Genomic DNA, 17,259 nt, shown 5'->3' with positions numbered 1-17,259 from the left:
TGGCAGGGGGGTTGGTCTCGATGATCTCTAGAGGTCCCTTCCAACCCCTACAATTCTGTGATTCTGTGATTCTGTGATTCTGTGAAGGTGTGTGTACACAGATACTGCAGGATGTGAGCATATTTCTGCAGGCAGAGTCAGGAGTAGCCATGTAGCCATGTAAGGGCAGCATTTTATCCAAACTGGTAGGAGATGTGCTGGGCAATTACAGGAGTTCCTAGGTTGCTTATCCTCCCAGCTTTGCATGCAGAGCAAATAGGACCAACACAGTGTAGCAGCTGTTGAGTGAGAGTGGGGTATGGATTAATGATACTACTTGTATGTTGAAAAATTTTGGTTTATATTTTTGTTTTTTCTTTTAATAACAGTGCTGTCAATGCTCCCTACATTGAGGGATGCCTTAATGCATCAGTTAAATTCTGAGAGTCTCACATCTCTTCTTAAAAATAGGTAAGATTATTTCATTATATTGAAGATAACTTGTTTTGATATTTTTTTTTTTCCAAATGATGTATTTATAATGTAGAGAGTGTGCAGGATTTCTGTTCTGTGTCCTGTTGAATAAGTAGTCTTAAGGTATTTTGAAATCACTATATAAATATTTTGTCATGTTAGATGTAGTTTGATAGGTATGTATAGCATTCTCCAAACTTCACAGGAGATATTTACCATTTTCAGATGTTTCAGTGAGAGCCATGATTTTTGTTAAAATGCTCTATTTAAGGGAAGATTAGATCCTATAAGTACTTTGTCTTAAATAGAGTATCTTAACTGTGTTGTTTTTATTTGGGAAAATGTTTATGTCATCTTATTGAGATCAGATGTGATTGGTAGTGAAAGGTATCTGAAATGATTTTAGAAATGGACGTGAGTTATAAGAAGTTATAGAGGCATGTCATGCTTTAAGACAAATGTCTCCATGTCAGAAAACACCTTTGTTTTCATTATAACTGTAAGAACGAGTGGCATATTAAATAAAGTGTGTAATAGCATACCTTAAAAGCTGCTTGGCATTGAAGGAGTAAAAGTGTTATTGTAGGCTGTTAGCATAGGATTTCTGACTCCCCCAAGACTACCTTCCTTGTTTAGCTCCTGCTAACTTATTCATATAGCTGTAACTTCAACTGTCCAGCATTTAATAAATTGGCAATCCCATCACTGACTTTTTTTCCAGTCAAATACTCCCCCACAAACCTGACAGAATGTGATATTTAGAATGAGAATTACGCTTAAATAATGGTTTTGTGATACGTGATGTGAGAACCTGGGTACTGTAGTTGAATGATAGTTAACACAAATGACAAGTAACTGGAAAAAGTTAGATTGTATGGAATATTTAATGTACTTCCCATAGTAAGAATTCTACTTAATGAAAATTAACCTGAATGAATAAGGGATGTTGTGGATGACCAGATTTGTCTTCTGGACTATACAGCAGAATAGTCCACTTATATCTATAGTCTCTTATTCCATGTCCAAGACAAGTAGTGGCCTTGTTTATTCTCTGTAGCATGCATTCTTTGATCAAAATATAGCCAATTTGTTAAAGTAGTTGGAGCAGTTTATGGATACAGAAGCAGACTTCTGAGTTCCAGTAATCCCAGCAGAAATGATGAAGGGACTTCTTGATACTTGTTATGCATTTCTGAGAACAAACAAACGTGTGTGTGTTTAAAGTATTGGTTACATGCAGAATGTATTTTACAATAGAGTTTGTGCTTCCTTTTTTGACTTATGCAGAGGAAGTTCTAAATAGATGCTTGAACTTTTTGAAGGGTAGAGAAGGGGCTGGGACAGACAGATCATGAAATGAGGCTGCAGAGCAGACTTTAAAGAGAGCTTTTCAAGAAGCTTTGCATTCAGGTGCTGTACACAAAGGTATAAATTTGTTTTCTTTTCACTTTGATTTTGGAAGATTAATCACATGGCTCTGGACCCTTCCAGTGTTGCTCTTGTTGCCTATACAAGAGTAGATACAGACACATTCATCTTTAGCATCTGTAAATATACAGTCTTTTTCTTTCATCATCTATGAGAAGTCCTTTAACTTAAAATCCTTTCAGTTCCTTAAATTTAAAACCTTTTTACATTATTTTACTAATTTGGGGAGGATAGGAATAGATTGGGAGTATGGGCAGACTGACTTCTTCAGCCTTCCAGGTAAACCTTTAAAAAGTGAGCACCACACAAGGTTACCAGTGCTCTTGTTCTGTCTGTCTGTTCTAACCTTCTCAAATCAGTGAGATTGAATGAGGTGGGGAAAGTAGTTGCTGCTGTAGTCTTGCAGATGTTGCATATCTCCACTTACTCATCACAAACCTTATTCCAAAACTTTCTTTATGTTTGTATTACTATCTGCATCGCTTCTGCTTTTCTAAGTAAAGGAATGCAAAATAAAAATTGAGTAGTAGATGAAGACTGAAAAATCTATTTCCATTAAGCCACTGTTAGGCACTTTGGGCTTAATGCTTGCAGTCTTAAGCTGTTAACTGATTGTTGCCTTATGTTGTGAGAAAAGACTTTGTAAAAAGAAAAAAGTATTTTTTTTACTGTAAAATGTATTTTGACTCAATAGATACAAATGCATTTGGCTCATGTTGGTGCGCTGTCCTGTCTTCTTTTGGCATAGAAAGTATATTGCTTGTATGTAAGGCTTTTCATATTGAGTCTTGTCATGTGTTTCATCTACAGAAATATTACTGTATCTTTTTAAAGTCTTTGTTTGGCTTTTGAATGAGTTAAAACTGTTGATTTTGCTTGTAAAAAGTGAAGTGCTGTGGATTCTTCTCTCTCTTCTATCTTTTTTTTTTTCTATTTTTAAATCTGCTTCTTCTTTCTGGAGTTGTAGATTTAATAGTTTATAATGCCAATTTGTTTGCATTACTTAATGGCAGTGAGCTGAAAAATTATCTGTGTGACTGATAAAATGGTCAAACTGATGCTAAAGTACATGTGTTTCAGAAAGATAAAAGCATTGCTTTATGGTTGATTGAGCCTGTGAAAAGTCTATATTTCTTATTAACTAGATTACTATAAAATCTAAGAACTGGTTGATCTGTACTGTGTGCGCTAAATATTTAAGTGTTACTTCTGATCCCCCAAAATTACCAAATGTTTCCCTAAGTTACTTCTGCAAATTGATTCCTCCACAATGAGATACTGTAGACATTACTTACTGATACTGATTAACGTGAGAGAAGGGCTGAATAAAACTCTTGGGTGGTTAGCTTGCTCTTACGTCTGCTATTGCATTGCTAAAATCATGTCTCTTTACTAGTCCTAAATACGTCATAGGGTCATAGGTCTTAGTTCAGATGTATCTATGCATGCAGTCAGGGAAAACAGGCAAGTTGAATCTGAGCCAGCAGTGTGCCCGGGCAGGCCAAGGGGCGGCCGTAGCCTGATGCAGCAGGCCGGGTACTGCTGCTGAGTGAGGGGAGGGCTGTCCTGCACTGCTCTGCACTGTATGACTTCACCTCCAGCACTGGGTGCAGGTTTGGGTGCCACAGTATGAGGACATCAAACTACTAGAGCATCCAGGGGCTACAAAGATGTGGAGTGTCTGGAGGGCCAGGTGTATGAGGAGCAGCTGAGCTCCCTTGGTTGGCTCAGCCCAGAGCAGAGGAGCTGAGGAGAGGCCTCATGGCAGCTGCAGCTCCTCACAGGGAGCGGAGGGGCAGCTCTGAGCTCTGCTCTCTGTGACAGCCACAGGGCCCGAGGGAATGGCATGGAGCTGTGTCAGGGGAGGGACAGGCTGGGTGTCAGGAAAAGCTGCTTCTCCAGAGAGTGTGGCCATGGAACGAGCTGCTCAGGGCAGTGGGCAAGGCACCAAGTTTGGATGATCCTGTGTAGAGCCAGGGCTTGGACTCAGAATCCTTGTGGGTCCTTTTGAGGTTGGGGTATTCTGTAATTCTGTACCATCTGTATTCTTGCTTTTTGTCTGCAGAGGATATTTATCTTAGAAATCAGACAGACCAAAAGGTAAGTATATTTCAGTGGAAGAAAAACCCTTAAGTTTACGGCATTTATATGGGTAGACTTCTTTTCCATGTATGGTCACAATTGCTTTGTTTTTAGATAACCAAATCAATATTTTAAAACCAAGTCAGGCAATGGTAAATCTCCTAAGCAAGGAGGATAGATCCTTTGCTTATTATGCACAGGTGGGTACAGAAAGCCCTAATGACCTGAAGTCTGTGTTAAATATATGCACAATCAAGGTCCTAGGAAAAACTACTTTGTGTACAATCCATGAGTTTTTTCTGACTGCTTAGTACAGGAACTCAAAATTGATGGTATAAATGTAAGTAAACGATATCAATAAATACTGTATTTAAACATTTAAATTTGAGTATCTTTTCTGTGACTTCATCATGCATTGCTTGTATACTGTTTTCTTGAATGAAGTAAATAATTATAGTAGTTAAATGAAATTGCCTTGGAACACTGACGTTTTACCTAATGTGTTTATTAATTTCCAGAGAAAATATACAATGCTTGATATTTCAATTTATTTTTCCCCACAGGCCAGCAAACAAGTTAGAAATATGGGAGGATTTAAAGATAATAAGTAAGTGTAAATAAATGATTCCATCTACATAATAATTAGTACAAATTTTAAAATGACTTTCATACCGTTCAGAGTGCACACTTCACACCAGAATAAGTTGTTGTTTCAGTAGGTACAAAGATAGTGTAACACACTACTGAGCAAGTTTCTCACACGCTCCCTCACAAAATTTCCTTATTAAGGACTTTTTCATATTACCCATGGAAGGCAGATGCTCAAAAACCAATGTGAAGGATTTTATTGGCCCTCATATGTTATCCTGCTCAACAAAAGTTTGTGAGGACTTCCTGTACCACCACAGAAAAATCAGTTCTAGTTTTTCACAAAGTTCAATTCTGAACATAGCAGAAAACAGCTCTCAGTAATGTACTCCAGCCCTCGCAGAGCCAACAGTTTTATCTTTTCAAGCCTGTTGAGGTCGCCACCACAGCAAAAGTTATATGAACCCTTTGGTTCATCATTTTATATATTGGTTGGTGCAAGAAGTGGGAGGGAAGGAATAACAGTGAAGTCAGATAATTATGTAGTGAAAAATCACTCAACTTTAAAATTATTATTATTATTTAATACTTCTGATTTCTTACTGCCGTTTGTTATCCCTACCACCACTGCTTCCCTGATTTTGGTTACATCTGCTGTAGGTAACTTTTTTTCTCCCATAACTGCTGTTACACGTTCTGTATCTTAGTTGTGTGAGGGTTAACATACTTTATGTGTTTTCTGGCCTAAGATACAAAGAGAATCTGACAGCACTATTACAGGGTACACCTTCTGGAGCAATATATGAGACTTTTGGGCACTGGAACAGGCTCCCCAGAGAAGTGGTCACAACAAGCCTGAGTTTAAGAAGCGTTTGGACAATGGTCTCAGATCTGTGGTTTGATTTATAGATGATCCTTTCTGGGGCCGGGAGTTTGACTCTGATCTCCGTGCATCCCTTCCTACTCGGAATATTTTATGATGCAATAATTAAAATGGAGTAATGCTTCAGCAGATGCTCCTGCACATATTGGACTCATGGTAATTTGGGGCATGTTTTATGAAAATATGTGTTGAGACAACCAATGAGAGAAATTGCTGTGTGTTTAAAAAGCGTCAGTACTTCTCGAGTCTTGGGAACACGGTCCTTTCTTGACTCACCCTTATTTCCTTGACTTTGAAATTGCTTTGTTGTCTCTCCTCAAGGTTTCACAAGAAGCATTGTAGCTGTCTATAGTACCTGTATGCTGGTGGTTCTTTTGCGAGTCCAATTAAATATTATTGGCGGTTACATCTACCTAGATAATGCTGCAGTCTGCAAGAATGGCACAGTAAGCTTCTTGTTTTAAAGGTTGAAATTTCATATTCTTGGGAGTGAAAGAATAAGTTATGAGAGAAAGGCATAGCTCAGCAATATTTGAATGAACAAGTGTTTTTGTAAGATGGGGAGACATGGATTACTCTTAGTAAGGTTTGCTGATATTTTATTATAGTCTCTAAATTTAGATTTGGGGATAATATTGCTTAACAAAATACTAGCAATATTGAATAATACCTTTTGTCTGCATTTGTGTTGCTTTAAGACAGCCACTTCAGTCTGAGCATCAAACTTAAAATGATTTGCTTTCTTTAGTTTTTTGTGTAATGACAATATTGTGCAAATTATCCAAGATGTGTATGCAAATACATATATAAATGCTTAGTTCTTCCTAGCTTATACATTAATCTCCTCAGTTAAATTCTCTTAGTGTTAAAGGAAAACGTTGTCTTTGAAATACTGACTGGTTGGTGTTTTTTGTTTTTTTGTTTTTTTTTTTAACTTTAGAAGTTAAAAAAACATCTAACTAAGTATCTGTTGATGAGGTGGAAGCTTGGTTTTGTGTTTATATAATGTATCTATTGCTCAATAACAGTAGACACCAGAGTAACTAAATACCTAGAATAAAATCTGCAAATTGCTGAACAGCTCACCTAAAAATGAGTGCAAAGTTTTATTAGTTGGTATATGCTCTTCCCTCTCGGGTCACTCTTGCTGGGAGTCAAGGGACAGCACATCAAGGCAGGTCTGAGAGGTCTAGAAAAGCTTTCATTAGGGAAGCCAGAGATGACAGAGGTCACATTTGCATTTTGTAAAGTCTGAAAAGGCTTTTTTGGGCAAAGAGGCTCTGGAGTAGAAATGTTTTCTTTCTATTACTTTTCCAGTAGAGAAGTGGGTTGACAGAATCAGTTGTGAGGCATTTAGCTGGAACAGACATTCTCTTCAACTCCCCAAAGCTTTGTTTTCATCAAGGGATTTCTCTGGTTTCTGCTAGGGTTGAGCATAAATATCCTATTTCAGCAGGTTTAATTTTTAGGATGGGGACTGTTATCTCCCAGTTCAACTATGACAGCTTGTAAATGCAGGTGTCCTGCTGTTCCTCATAGCCTGCTTAAGTATAAGGAAAATATTGGTAGGAACATGTGATTGGAAGGATGACCGCAGCAAGCTGTGAAATACTGAAGGGAAGGTACGATTTATTTTTGAGGTCCTCTCTCAGTTTTTCTTTAAAGAAATTTTTCATTTCCATATTCTGTATTTTCCAGTACTCTACACAGGAGACTTCTCCTCAGCGGATAACTACTAAGTTGCTAGTTATTTTCCAGACCTGCACTGAGAGTGGGGGACTCTGTCTGCTGTAGGGTATTATAAAGATGAAGGAAAATGTTTGCTACCTGTTTGAAATGATTTTTGTGTTGTTTTCTATTGTTGTTTCACAGAACTTTTTCTTTTTCCCCCCGCAGACACCACTAGCTCCCCCTGAGGTTCAACAGCAATATTTATCAAGTATCCAGCACCTGTTAGGAGATGGTATGATATTTTTTATAAACCACTTACAGAATGCTCCTTTTCTATAGACTTGAGCAAATAATTAGAATAACTTTGATATTTTTTTTTCTTCTAGGACTGACTGAGTTAATAACTATCGTTAAACAAGCTGTGCATAAAGTTTTTGGAAGGTAAGAGGTTCATATTTCCTTGTAGTTAGCTTTTTGTCTTTACTGTGGTGACTGCTCCCACAGCACTGAGTTTTATTAGAATTTAAAAAGTGAAAAAAGAAATGCATACTGACTTTTTCCAAGACAAAGCTTTTGGTAGGCTGGGAGCACAACAGTGCAGACCAGTATCAGATTGGGATCCTGCAGTGAGCATATTATCAGTAAATAAACACTACATCATTACAATGTTGACTGCAAAATTAATAGTCTTTCCACCTTTTCAGCATTTCCCTTAAGCATGCCCTATCTCTTCTGGAGCTGGAACAGAAACTAAAAGAAATCAGGAAAGTAGTGGAACATAAAGATTCAGATCAGGTCGCACCTTATTCTCCCTTATGTCATTATCTGATGCCAGATGAAGAAAACCCCCTCGCTACCCAGGTACTTGTTTTATTTATTTCATCTAACTTTTTTGTTTATTTTGGAGAGGAAGGAGTGCATAACTACTCTAATTACATTGTGGTAACTGAATCTTTGATAAATGGCAGTACCTCTTTCTTTATAAATGTGAAGTATCCTTATCTCTTTGATCTGGGGTGAGGAAAGTTGTACCTTCTCCACACTTGATTGAAAATGTCAACTTTGAACTCAGAAACACAGCCATGCTAGTGCTTTTTGCCCATGATTTATGCCATAGCATAGTGTTGCTTAACTTAGTCCAAAGCTGAAATGTATTACCTTTTACTTGTGCACCAGCAAAGAACCTGAACAACTGTATAATGTCTGAAAGAGATGCTGTGCTGGAAAAAGTGATGATGTGCCCAAGTCTTTTTGTTGATTTGATAAGGAAAATGAACAGGAATCAAGAGCAAGGTGTATCTTATCTAAGTGGCAATATTAAAGTAATTTCCCAAATTTTCTGACAGTATTTGACTCCAACCATATCACAAGTTGGTGAAAACTGGTTCTCAACTTGATATTATGCTGGTATGAAGAAGAAACTGAGGTTTCATTGTGTGACCTCATGCATTTATCTCTTAAAGTTCAGCTAACATGCAGCATTTATTTCAGCTGCTTGATTAGCATGGTATTTTCTGCTAGTATTTTTAAAATATATATATATCTTTAAGTAAAATAAAAAAATCACACACAAAACCAGTGACCAGTTACAAGCCACACACATAAATTTATAAAGAATCTGATTTACTGTGATAAATTGTTTGTATTAAATAGATGTCTTAACAGTCATCTTGACTTAATGCCATGATACAAAATTATTTCCACCCTTACTTTTGTGATTCTTATGGATTTCTCACTAATTGGCATCTGTCTTGTTTTTTTTTCTAGGCTTGTGGACTCACAGAAAGAGACACTGCTACAATTAAATTACTTAATGAAACTAGAGATATGCTGGAAAGGTATACAGAAAATATTTGTATCGAACTCCTTACAGCTACAGTTTATGTAAGACAATTAGTTTTATATAGAAAGTGGTGAACTTTCATTTGCTAAATTTGACCATTCAGCCACTGTGCTGCACTAAATTTTTATATTCCATAATTAAAGGCTGGGATTTTCAAAATTTGAGTGCTTTGGAACTTGTAAGAAATAGTCTTGCCTTAATAATACAAGGGTGTTTTTGACAGCTAGACCCGTACCTCCTCCTCGCATTTTCTTAGTTATGCAGGGAAAGAGAAGTACAACCCTTCTGCCGCAAATGGAGAGTAATTATTTTGCATTTACTTGCTTTGATAAAATGAACACCAGTTTTGGCTTATCAGAATTTGTTTTTAATGCGTGGTTTTATGAGTGGTTGTATGCATCCTTCTACAAGAGCTACTACAGTGAGGCTTCTATAATAAGCATTGAATAGGAATGAAGAGAGTCAAATGCCGAACTGTTCTTAGAATGTAACTGCTAGAGACCTGGGGCATTTTACAGATGAGTCCATCTATGCTACTGCTTAGTAAGAAATGGGTAAGGAAAGAATGCTTTCCATTTTATCTATCTTTTAGTATCTCTAGAGTTGAGGTTGTTGACTGTTTTGCTGTGGAGATACTTGGAGAGATTTGGGAACCTCACATACTCTTGAGATTTGCAGGGGTTTTGGTTTTGGGAAAATGAATCCTAAGAATCAAAACAGCACATATTTACTTCTTCAGTCCAGACTTCAGTACAGTTTTGAGCACATGTTTAAACAGAGGATTCAGTCAACTGCTGGACAACATGGCGGAGTTCTTCAGACCTACTGAACAGGACTTCTCTCAGAATGGCTCTGTAAATAGGTAAATGTTTTCTTTTGTTGTGGTTCTTACTGTGACGTATGGTCACATGAATTCTAAAACAGGCAAGGGATTTTCTTGCCTACTTGAAGTTCTCATGCTAGAAATAACTTTGTTTCTTGCTTTTCAAGAATAAATACCGTCTCTTCATTTTGGTCAGAGAGCAAGGAGTATTGCTTGTTTCTCCCCAGCTGGAATTTTCCTGAAGTGTCTTTCCCACCATCACTTGCACATCTAAAAGCAGAAATCAGAAGGCCAATACTTTTCAATTTTCGCCAGTGCTGTACAAACAGACTGTTTTCGAGTTTGGGAGATGTCCTTTCACCATTCCCCTATGAGGCTGGGAGAAAGATAGCTCTGTATGTCCAAGTCTCTGATTGTTAATTACAAAAGTTCTCAGGGAAGGTAGACATAACTGTGGTTCTCCAAATAAGCGTAACCTACAGAGCTTTAGGTTCTTGTCTGGTATGTTGGAAAAAATGCAAACATTCAGGATCTTCTCCTTTCTAAAAGACTGTTAGAAAAACAGGTTTTATTTTGAGGTTATCTTGGTTTTAGAACACTTCAATGTGTTAGAAATCTGAATGCTGAGTTCAAATCCTAGAAATATAATTCCTAAAATATTAAAATGAATACTTTGAATAATAACTTCGTATGTTTGTTTTAATAACTCATGGCTCTTAAATAGTAATGTATTGAAATGTAGCTATTTACATTGCTTAAAATATCCCAAAGGCTTTGGCTTGGCTGTCTCTCCTCAGCTTGGTTAAGAGTTTAAGGGTCTGAGATTATAGAAGGACACGTCTAGCAACTACTTTACATATACACACAGGCAAATACTGTAGCTAAAACACTCATTCTGCATGAGAAAAAGTTGTGAAACTGTAATAGGATGACCAACAGATAAAATTTTCTTTGGTAGTTCTATATTAAATGAAAAACTTGATAGGGACAAACCTTCATCTTGTATATTCCAGTGTATGGTCTATGCAAAACTAACTTCTTCCAATTCTTATTTTTGAAGTAGAAATTATATAGATTAGCAATAATCCCAGTTGAGTTGTCTTACAAATATCTCCACATCAATATTTTTTGTTCTCTTCTAGTCTCTCCAGCATCAGTCTTCCTTTAGCCAAGATAATTCCAATAATAAATGGACAGATCCATTCAGTATGCAGTGAAACACCCAGTCACTTTGTTCAGGTAAGAATCTAGCTTCATTTAAAATATCTCTAGTAAAATTTGAGATGTTATTTCTTTTTAGTAAAGTACCTTATTTTGTTTAATTTCAGTGGCTTAAACAAGTAGGAATAAGTAACATAAATTAAACTTTTTGTAGAGTTGTACTTCCCAAAAAAATGCTTTTTCTCCTATAATCTCTTCCCCTAATGAAACAGTGCAGAAGCAGGAAAAAAAAAGTCTCAGCTTGGCTGTATTTGGAGTTTTGTTCAGGAATTTCATGCAATCAAAAGGTTGAGTTAGATCTCAGGAGGAATGCCAGGTGCTTTTCTCATGATCAGTACAATTACGTACTGCAATAAAACCAGAAGAGTGGTGGGTGTAGTTTTGATTAAGCAAATGTATTCCTCACATTTCTTCCAGGACTTGCTGATGATGGAACAAATGAAAGATTTTGCTGCTAATGTTTATGAAGCTTTTAGTACCCCTCAGCAACTAGAGAAATGAACTGCACATTAATAGGAATAGATCATGTATTTATAACACATCTTTGTGACTACTGCTGAGATTGGGGTTAATTTTATAATGGCGTAGGAGTGGCAGAGCAGCAGGAAGAACATACTGAAAAAACTGGGAGTGAGCCCATAGTCATTCCATCTAATACAATTCTATTTCAAATGCCCATCAAAATATTCTTGTTGAAAGAATCACTGTATGTAAAGAATTTTCTATTAAAAAGTTGTTAAACTCTTGCATAATTTGATTATTTTTATTGCATTTGAAAGGCAGCTTGTGGCAGTACTTCTAGAAGTTATTAAAACAAACAAACTTGGTGGCCTGGGGGTTTATGATTTGGGAAAAACATTAATGGTAGTAATTGAAGAATAACAGAACCGAGTAAGGTTTCTGTGTTCATCCCTCACGTTTTTCTTTTGTTGTAAAAGACTTCTTCCCTTGACTTTACAAACGTTGTTCCAAGGAGTTCCTCATTCTTCAGAAAGCCTTTGCCAACTGCTGCCCATGCCTCTTGAAAAAGTTGGGGGTGCTCTCTTTGTTATTTACAGAATGTAGATTTTTAGACGTTCTTGTTTATGCTGTTCAAACAGCTACATTGTACACATTAACTTGTAAATATTTTATCTTAATTTGTATTAATTTTGAGCCTAATTGTCTGTATTGTAATAAAATATTTTAATGTAAATTTTATGTGTGTGTAATAACATTACTTAGCAGAAAAAGCAATACCTTATTTGGTCTATCACTTAAAAGCCTCATGGAGTTGAAAAAAGAGAGTAAATTTAACTTACTGAGTAATAGTTTTGCATTTATTAAGATTACTCAAGCCTTGAGTTTCTACACTGTTGTCTTTCGTCTTCTGTTCTATGCAGATCTCACATGCAGGCCTACCATTATTAGTCCTGATATGTGATGAGTTTGGGAATTTTTCAAATTGGACACAATCCAACTCATGCTTAAAATGTTGTCTTCTTGCCAAAGCTGAGGAGCCCTAGCAACAAATGTTTAAAAAAAAAGTTGCTGAAATATGGTTTTTGTTGTTGTTAATAGTCCATAGGCCACAGAAGGCACCCTGGTAACTGTAAAAATAATAGATGTAAACAAGAGCCAGCCTTAAGTTTATGACATGATACAAAACATAGAAAAAAAGCAAATTCTCAGACCCTGTGGACACAATTACTCAAAATAGTTCTGTTAGTGATTCTCATTATCTCATCATTAGAGATTAAAATGTATATGTGCATTGCCTCCATGCATTCATGATTAATTGCTAGTTGTTATGAGATTATTCTTGCAGATGCAGTATCCATCTCAGCTGAAGCTACCAGCTGTAGCACACAACTGGAAAGTTCATTCTTTTAAGGCTTATATATATATATGCATTATTTTTCTTCTGTTACAATATTTCCACAAAACTGTTGGTTTTCTTGCACTGAAAGTATACAACTTTTATGCACAGTTGTCTGACCTGCTGAACATGAGCTTGGGCTAGCACTGTTCTTTCTCAGGGCTTTAAAAAAAAATATCTACTGCCCCTTTTCACATGACTGCCAAGAAACAGACTAAAAAAAGTGAAGAGGTCAAAGTAAAGGCTCAGTTATTCACACAAGCTCAGAGAAACTAACGGTACAACAGATAGGCAAGTAATTAGATTTTGTATGAGGTTCATTTAATTCCATCTTGTAAAACTGTCTTTCACAAAAAAAAAAAAAGTAGATGATTCTCAGTCGAGCAGTAGTTCAAAGCCAATGATGAGAAACTGGGCAGAAAAAAAAACCACCAACAGCGTAACTTCTGTACTACCCAAGGCTCCAGTGTATGGCTCAGTTTACATCAGTCAGTTGCAAGGTCCAGCCCCACTGACATGGCAATTGCTTCAGAGTTAACTGAGGTAGAGCTACTACAATTCCCTTTTCTCCCATTGCAACCCATTTCAGTGGTTCCTTGTAGCCAACCAACTTCACCTGAAATTGAAACCAACAGTAAAATTAGAGCAGTGTGTTTTTGAATGCATATAATTGCATATTCAATAAAAGAAAAGTTCTTCCTGTTCTACTATCCATTTATTCTTAAATGCCACTTATCAACCAAGCGTATAATAAGAATAAAGGTAATGGGGAAAGTACTTGCTAAGTAGACGTAATAAAGCTGGTGAGATTGTGTCTAAATCTGAGACCTACTTAAGTCTGTAAACATGTCAGAAATCTCTGGGATAGGATCTGGGTCTAAGTAGGTATCAGGTACCACAGCAGTGATATTAGTATCACCTGTTTATGAAATGCCTCTTTCCTTGTGGTAGAGCTTGTAGTTTTGAATAAGCATCAGCTTTTACAAAGTGCAGATCAGGTATCTCAGAACAAAGCTGATCTGAAGAGCCTCTCCCTAGTAAGAACACACAAATCTTTTGTGGAGACTTGAATGCCAGCTTGTATGAAATGTTAAGAACAATGGGACAGTGTAAGGGAACGGCTGAAAAAAAATAAGTCTCTACCCCTAAGGAATGTTATTCTCCTGCTCACAGATAGTCCAGATGCTTCTTTCAAATTCAAGATGCATTTACATTTGCATTTTACGTAATATTTGGATGGTACTTTTAAAGTGACTGTTTTTTTGCCATATCATAGAGCTGTTTCATTATCAATTAGATTCTTTTCAGTTGAAACTAAAGCAGGACCTTGTATGTTTTTATTCAAGTTCTTTACTATGAGAGTACATGAGAGTACTATGCTAGAACAGGCTGCCCAGAGAGGTTGTGGATGCCCCATCCCTGGAAGTGTTCAAGGCTGTATTGGATGGGGCCCTGGGCAGCCTGGTCTGTTATCAAATGAAGAGGTTGGTGGCTCTGCATGTGGCAGGGGAGTTGGAGCTTCATGATCCTTGAGGTCTCTTCCAACCCAGGCCATTCTGTGATTCTGTGGTCAGGGACTGAGTCCAGGAACACAATGCATTTCAACAGCTAGTGAGCATGTGGTGATGAGACCAGAACAGAGCTAACTCAAAGCAAACCCCTTAAGTGCACATAATGTGGATATTAAGACCTGAGCACCAAGTGTTCTGCTGTGTAATTCTGCCTCTGTTGGGTCAGGGTACTTGCTAATGGAGCTGTGGTATCGATGTCCTCAATTTATTACCACTGTATATCTAGGGGCATATAGAGTTACATATACAGTCACTGTTGTGTCCCTGGGCATCTATAACCTTTGTGTGCATCACAATATCATAAAGATGGATATTGATCATAAAGGCCAGCCTGAGGTAGAATCTACAGTGGAAAGAGGCGAGATGGCATAGTTGTTTTCCTACTACTTGGCCTCTTTTTAGGATCCTCAGTTTGAAAGCTAAAATGTATCCCACCAACAATTTAGCATTAACTTGGGCAAGAAACATCCCAGTAGGAGGTCTATGACAAGTAAGGTCCCAGAATGAAAACTAATATTCTGCTGGGTCTCTTCCAGAGTACTCTATCCTTACAGTTATACATTCCCAAAGATGCCAGAAACTAAAATAAACATAGATGGAACACAACAAATACTAGAAAGGTTTTCCACGTACCTTCACAGTATGTTCATTTCTTGTGTTATGTGTTATAAACCTCACTGTTCTAAAGGGGGAAGCAAGAAGTGTCTTCTTACCTGTGTTTCTGCAAGCCTTGCCTGTGGCTCACCAAGTTCCAGAATCCCAGAGTTTGGCCAGTTAAGGAAGATGGCATTAACTTTGCCTTCCTTTGGTTTGAACGTGTACCTGGATGGAAATAGGGAGCAGAAACATGTCAGTCTTTCCCTGTAAATTTTCTGGAGCAGTATATATCACACTTTCAAGACTGGAAAAGAACTAATATGAAAAGTTAGCATTTTCAGATGCATAACCTTCATTTCATAAAATCAATACCCTTTTTCAAAGTACTATTCCTTGAAAACACATTCTGACAAATTAGAGATAACACAGATTAACAATAAACTGAATGTAGAGATAAACATCTGCAGAAACTTAAGCAAGCATATGACAACTGCTGCCTTGTCATGTAAGAACGAGGATTTTGGTGGGTAGGGGAAACCATTAACAGATAATTGTGGGTTACATTCAGAGAAATATAATTGACATCTATAAGGAAACATAGAGGCATTCACTGAAAAACTTACTAGGAGCATGTGGAACTATAAATCTTCCACCTTGCATAGTTAATTTTTTAAAAACCAAATTATATCTGACATTATCTTGGTGAAGAATTTTTTTCTTGATAGCCAACTTATCCATCTGTGTTATGTCAGTGGAAATCCTGAGCATTCATCTGAAATATTTCTCCCATATTACTTCATTGTAATTTTTTTGTTCTCAGAAGTGTTTTTATTCAACAGTCAGGAGTTTCAAGGCCACAGCCAGATGGCCAAATCTTAATTGGAGCAAGAGTTAAACAAAGCTCAGTGAGGCAGAGAAGTGGCTGAGACCAAAAGCCTGATGGATGGTTATGGAGTTATAACAGCAATGAAGCACAAAAGCAGAGCAGAGTTCAGAGGCTGGCTGAATTTACTGACCAAGCTAATATCTTCCTTTTTAAAGGTAAGAACACACAGAAATATAAAATACATCAGATTCCTAGTTTCTTTCTCTCCACTTCATCTCTAAAGAGCAACACCAAGATTCCTATTATATAGATTTGTATTATATAGACTTTGTAGCAGTTTTATATTTCTGGATTTTGTTTATAGTTTCTGTTACTAGTTCCGCTTAGAACCACTAAAGAAACTCCTGCAACCTTCCTTCAGCTTTAGCATCATCCTGGAACTACGTTCCCTGACACGCACTGTCTGTCTGCCTTCTTAGACACGCTTCCACATGCAGTTTCTCAAATTGACAGAAGGGTTCGTTTCTTCAGAACAAGCTGATGATTTCTGCAGTATCAAGCCTTAAGAATTTTAAAATTAAAATTTTAAATGTTAAAACTTCTACAGCTTTACACCACCTATGTTTTGGTTCAGTGGTCTTACCACACTTGTGGTGTGACCGTGTCATTCTGTGCTCTCCACGGTTTCGTTCCATAGATGGCTTCTCCATTGACTTTCAGCCAAGCACCCATTTGCCTCAGGCGTTCCTCAAAGATAGCAGCGATGCGGCCATCGTGAGTGGGCCCGATATTCATCAGGAGGTTTCCTCCACAAGACACTGTTTCTACAAGTTGCTGAAATGTTTTTAAACACATACACAGAACAGCGGACACGATTAATGGAATTATATATTGAAGTTCTTACTAAAGCCTGGTACGTTGTTTCAGAATGATAGGCTGGACTAGTTGGTGCAAGTTCAGACTCTGGAGGTCCAACATCCCAACAACCGATGCAAAATTTTAGCTCCCATAAAACAAAAGCTCTACTGTCAGTTTGCGTGGCAGAAAATATCCAAAAATACATTTTCACACCAATACATCTGACTGACACTATTAGAATCAGATCCTACCTCTTTTTAAAATTTCAACTTCTGCTGGAATTTCACAAGAGATTTCCCAGTAGAACACTTACAGCATTATTTTTCTGCACGAAAAGGGCTAGCAGATGCCACTTCACTTTTACTGAAGCTGGGAAAAGCAATGTTTTCTCTATTTTATGGGCACATCTCTAAAACACCATGATGCTTTAGGTATTTAGTACAGTTTTCATAAAATATGCAGAAGAAAATGAAGCAGTTTTAATAATTTATGTAGCAAAGAATAAATCTCATCTCTAAGGGTACCATTAGTATCCCCCATGTATTCCTCCTTTTTTT

General features: G+C 37.1%; 2 protein-coding genes across 2 annotated transcripts; one reads left to right on the top strand and one right to left on the bottom strand.

Moving 5' to 3' along the window:
* Positions 1–310: 310 nt before the first annotated feature.
* Positions 311–11,741, top strand: PEX3 (peroxisomal biogenesis factor 3; the record flags this gene model as incomplete). Its single annotated transcript, XM_010707306.3, has 10 exons — positions 311–450; positions 4,527–4,570; positions 5,756–5,880; positions 7,331–7,397; positions 7,492–7,546; positions 7,810–7,966; positions 8,873–8,943; positions 9,688–9,810; positions 10,914–11,010; positions 11,410–11,741. Coding segments are annotated over 10 exons (963 nt in total), but the record flags the coding sequence as incomplete, so codon positions are not given.
* Positions 11,742–12,289: 548 nt separating this feature from the next.
* LOC104909740 (plasma alpha-L-fucosidase-like) lies at positions 12,290–17,223 on the bottom strand. Its single transcript, XM_010707267.3, has 3 exons — positions 16,488–17,223; positions 15,135–15,243; positions 12,290–13,466 (listed from the first exon to the last, which is right to left on the bottom strand). Exons 1-3 carry the CDS (start codon positions 16,697–16,699, stop codon positions 13,326–13,328), a joined length of 462 nt encoding a protein of 153 aa, XP_010705569.1. The 5' UTR covers positions 16,700–17,223; the 3' UTR covers positions 12,290–13,325.
* Positions 17,224–17,259: the final 36 nt, after the last annotated feature.

Source organism: Meleagris gallopavo, chromosome 2 (assembly GCF_000146605.3).
Source record: "Meleagris gallopavo isolate NT-WF06-2002-E0010 breed Aviagen turkey brand Nicholas breeding stock chromosome 2, Turkey_5.1, whole genome shotgun sequence".
Classification (NCBI taxonomy): domain Eukaryota; kingdom Metazoa; phylum Chordata; class Aves; order Galliformes; family Phasianidae; genus Meleagris; species Meleagris gallopavo.
The sequence above is the reverse complement of the archived record's forward strand: the minus strand, read 5'-3'. Positions and strand labels throughout refer to the sequence as shown.

Bases quoted from the DNA above. Each gene is read 5' to 3' on its own strand.
- LOC104909740 (XM_010707267.3), bottom strand. From the start codon at position 16,699: ATGTGTTTAAAAACATTTCAGCAACTTGTAGAAACAGTGTCTTGTGGA. The intron at 15,244-16,487 runs GTAAGACCACTG...ATTTCCATCCAG, and splicing joins ACGGTCACACCACAAGTGTG to GTACACGTTCAAACCAAAGG. The intron at 13,467-15,134 runs GTAAGAAGACAC...TTTCAATTTCAG, and splicing joins CAAGGCTTGCAGAAACACAG to GTGAAGTTGGTTGGCTACAA.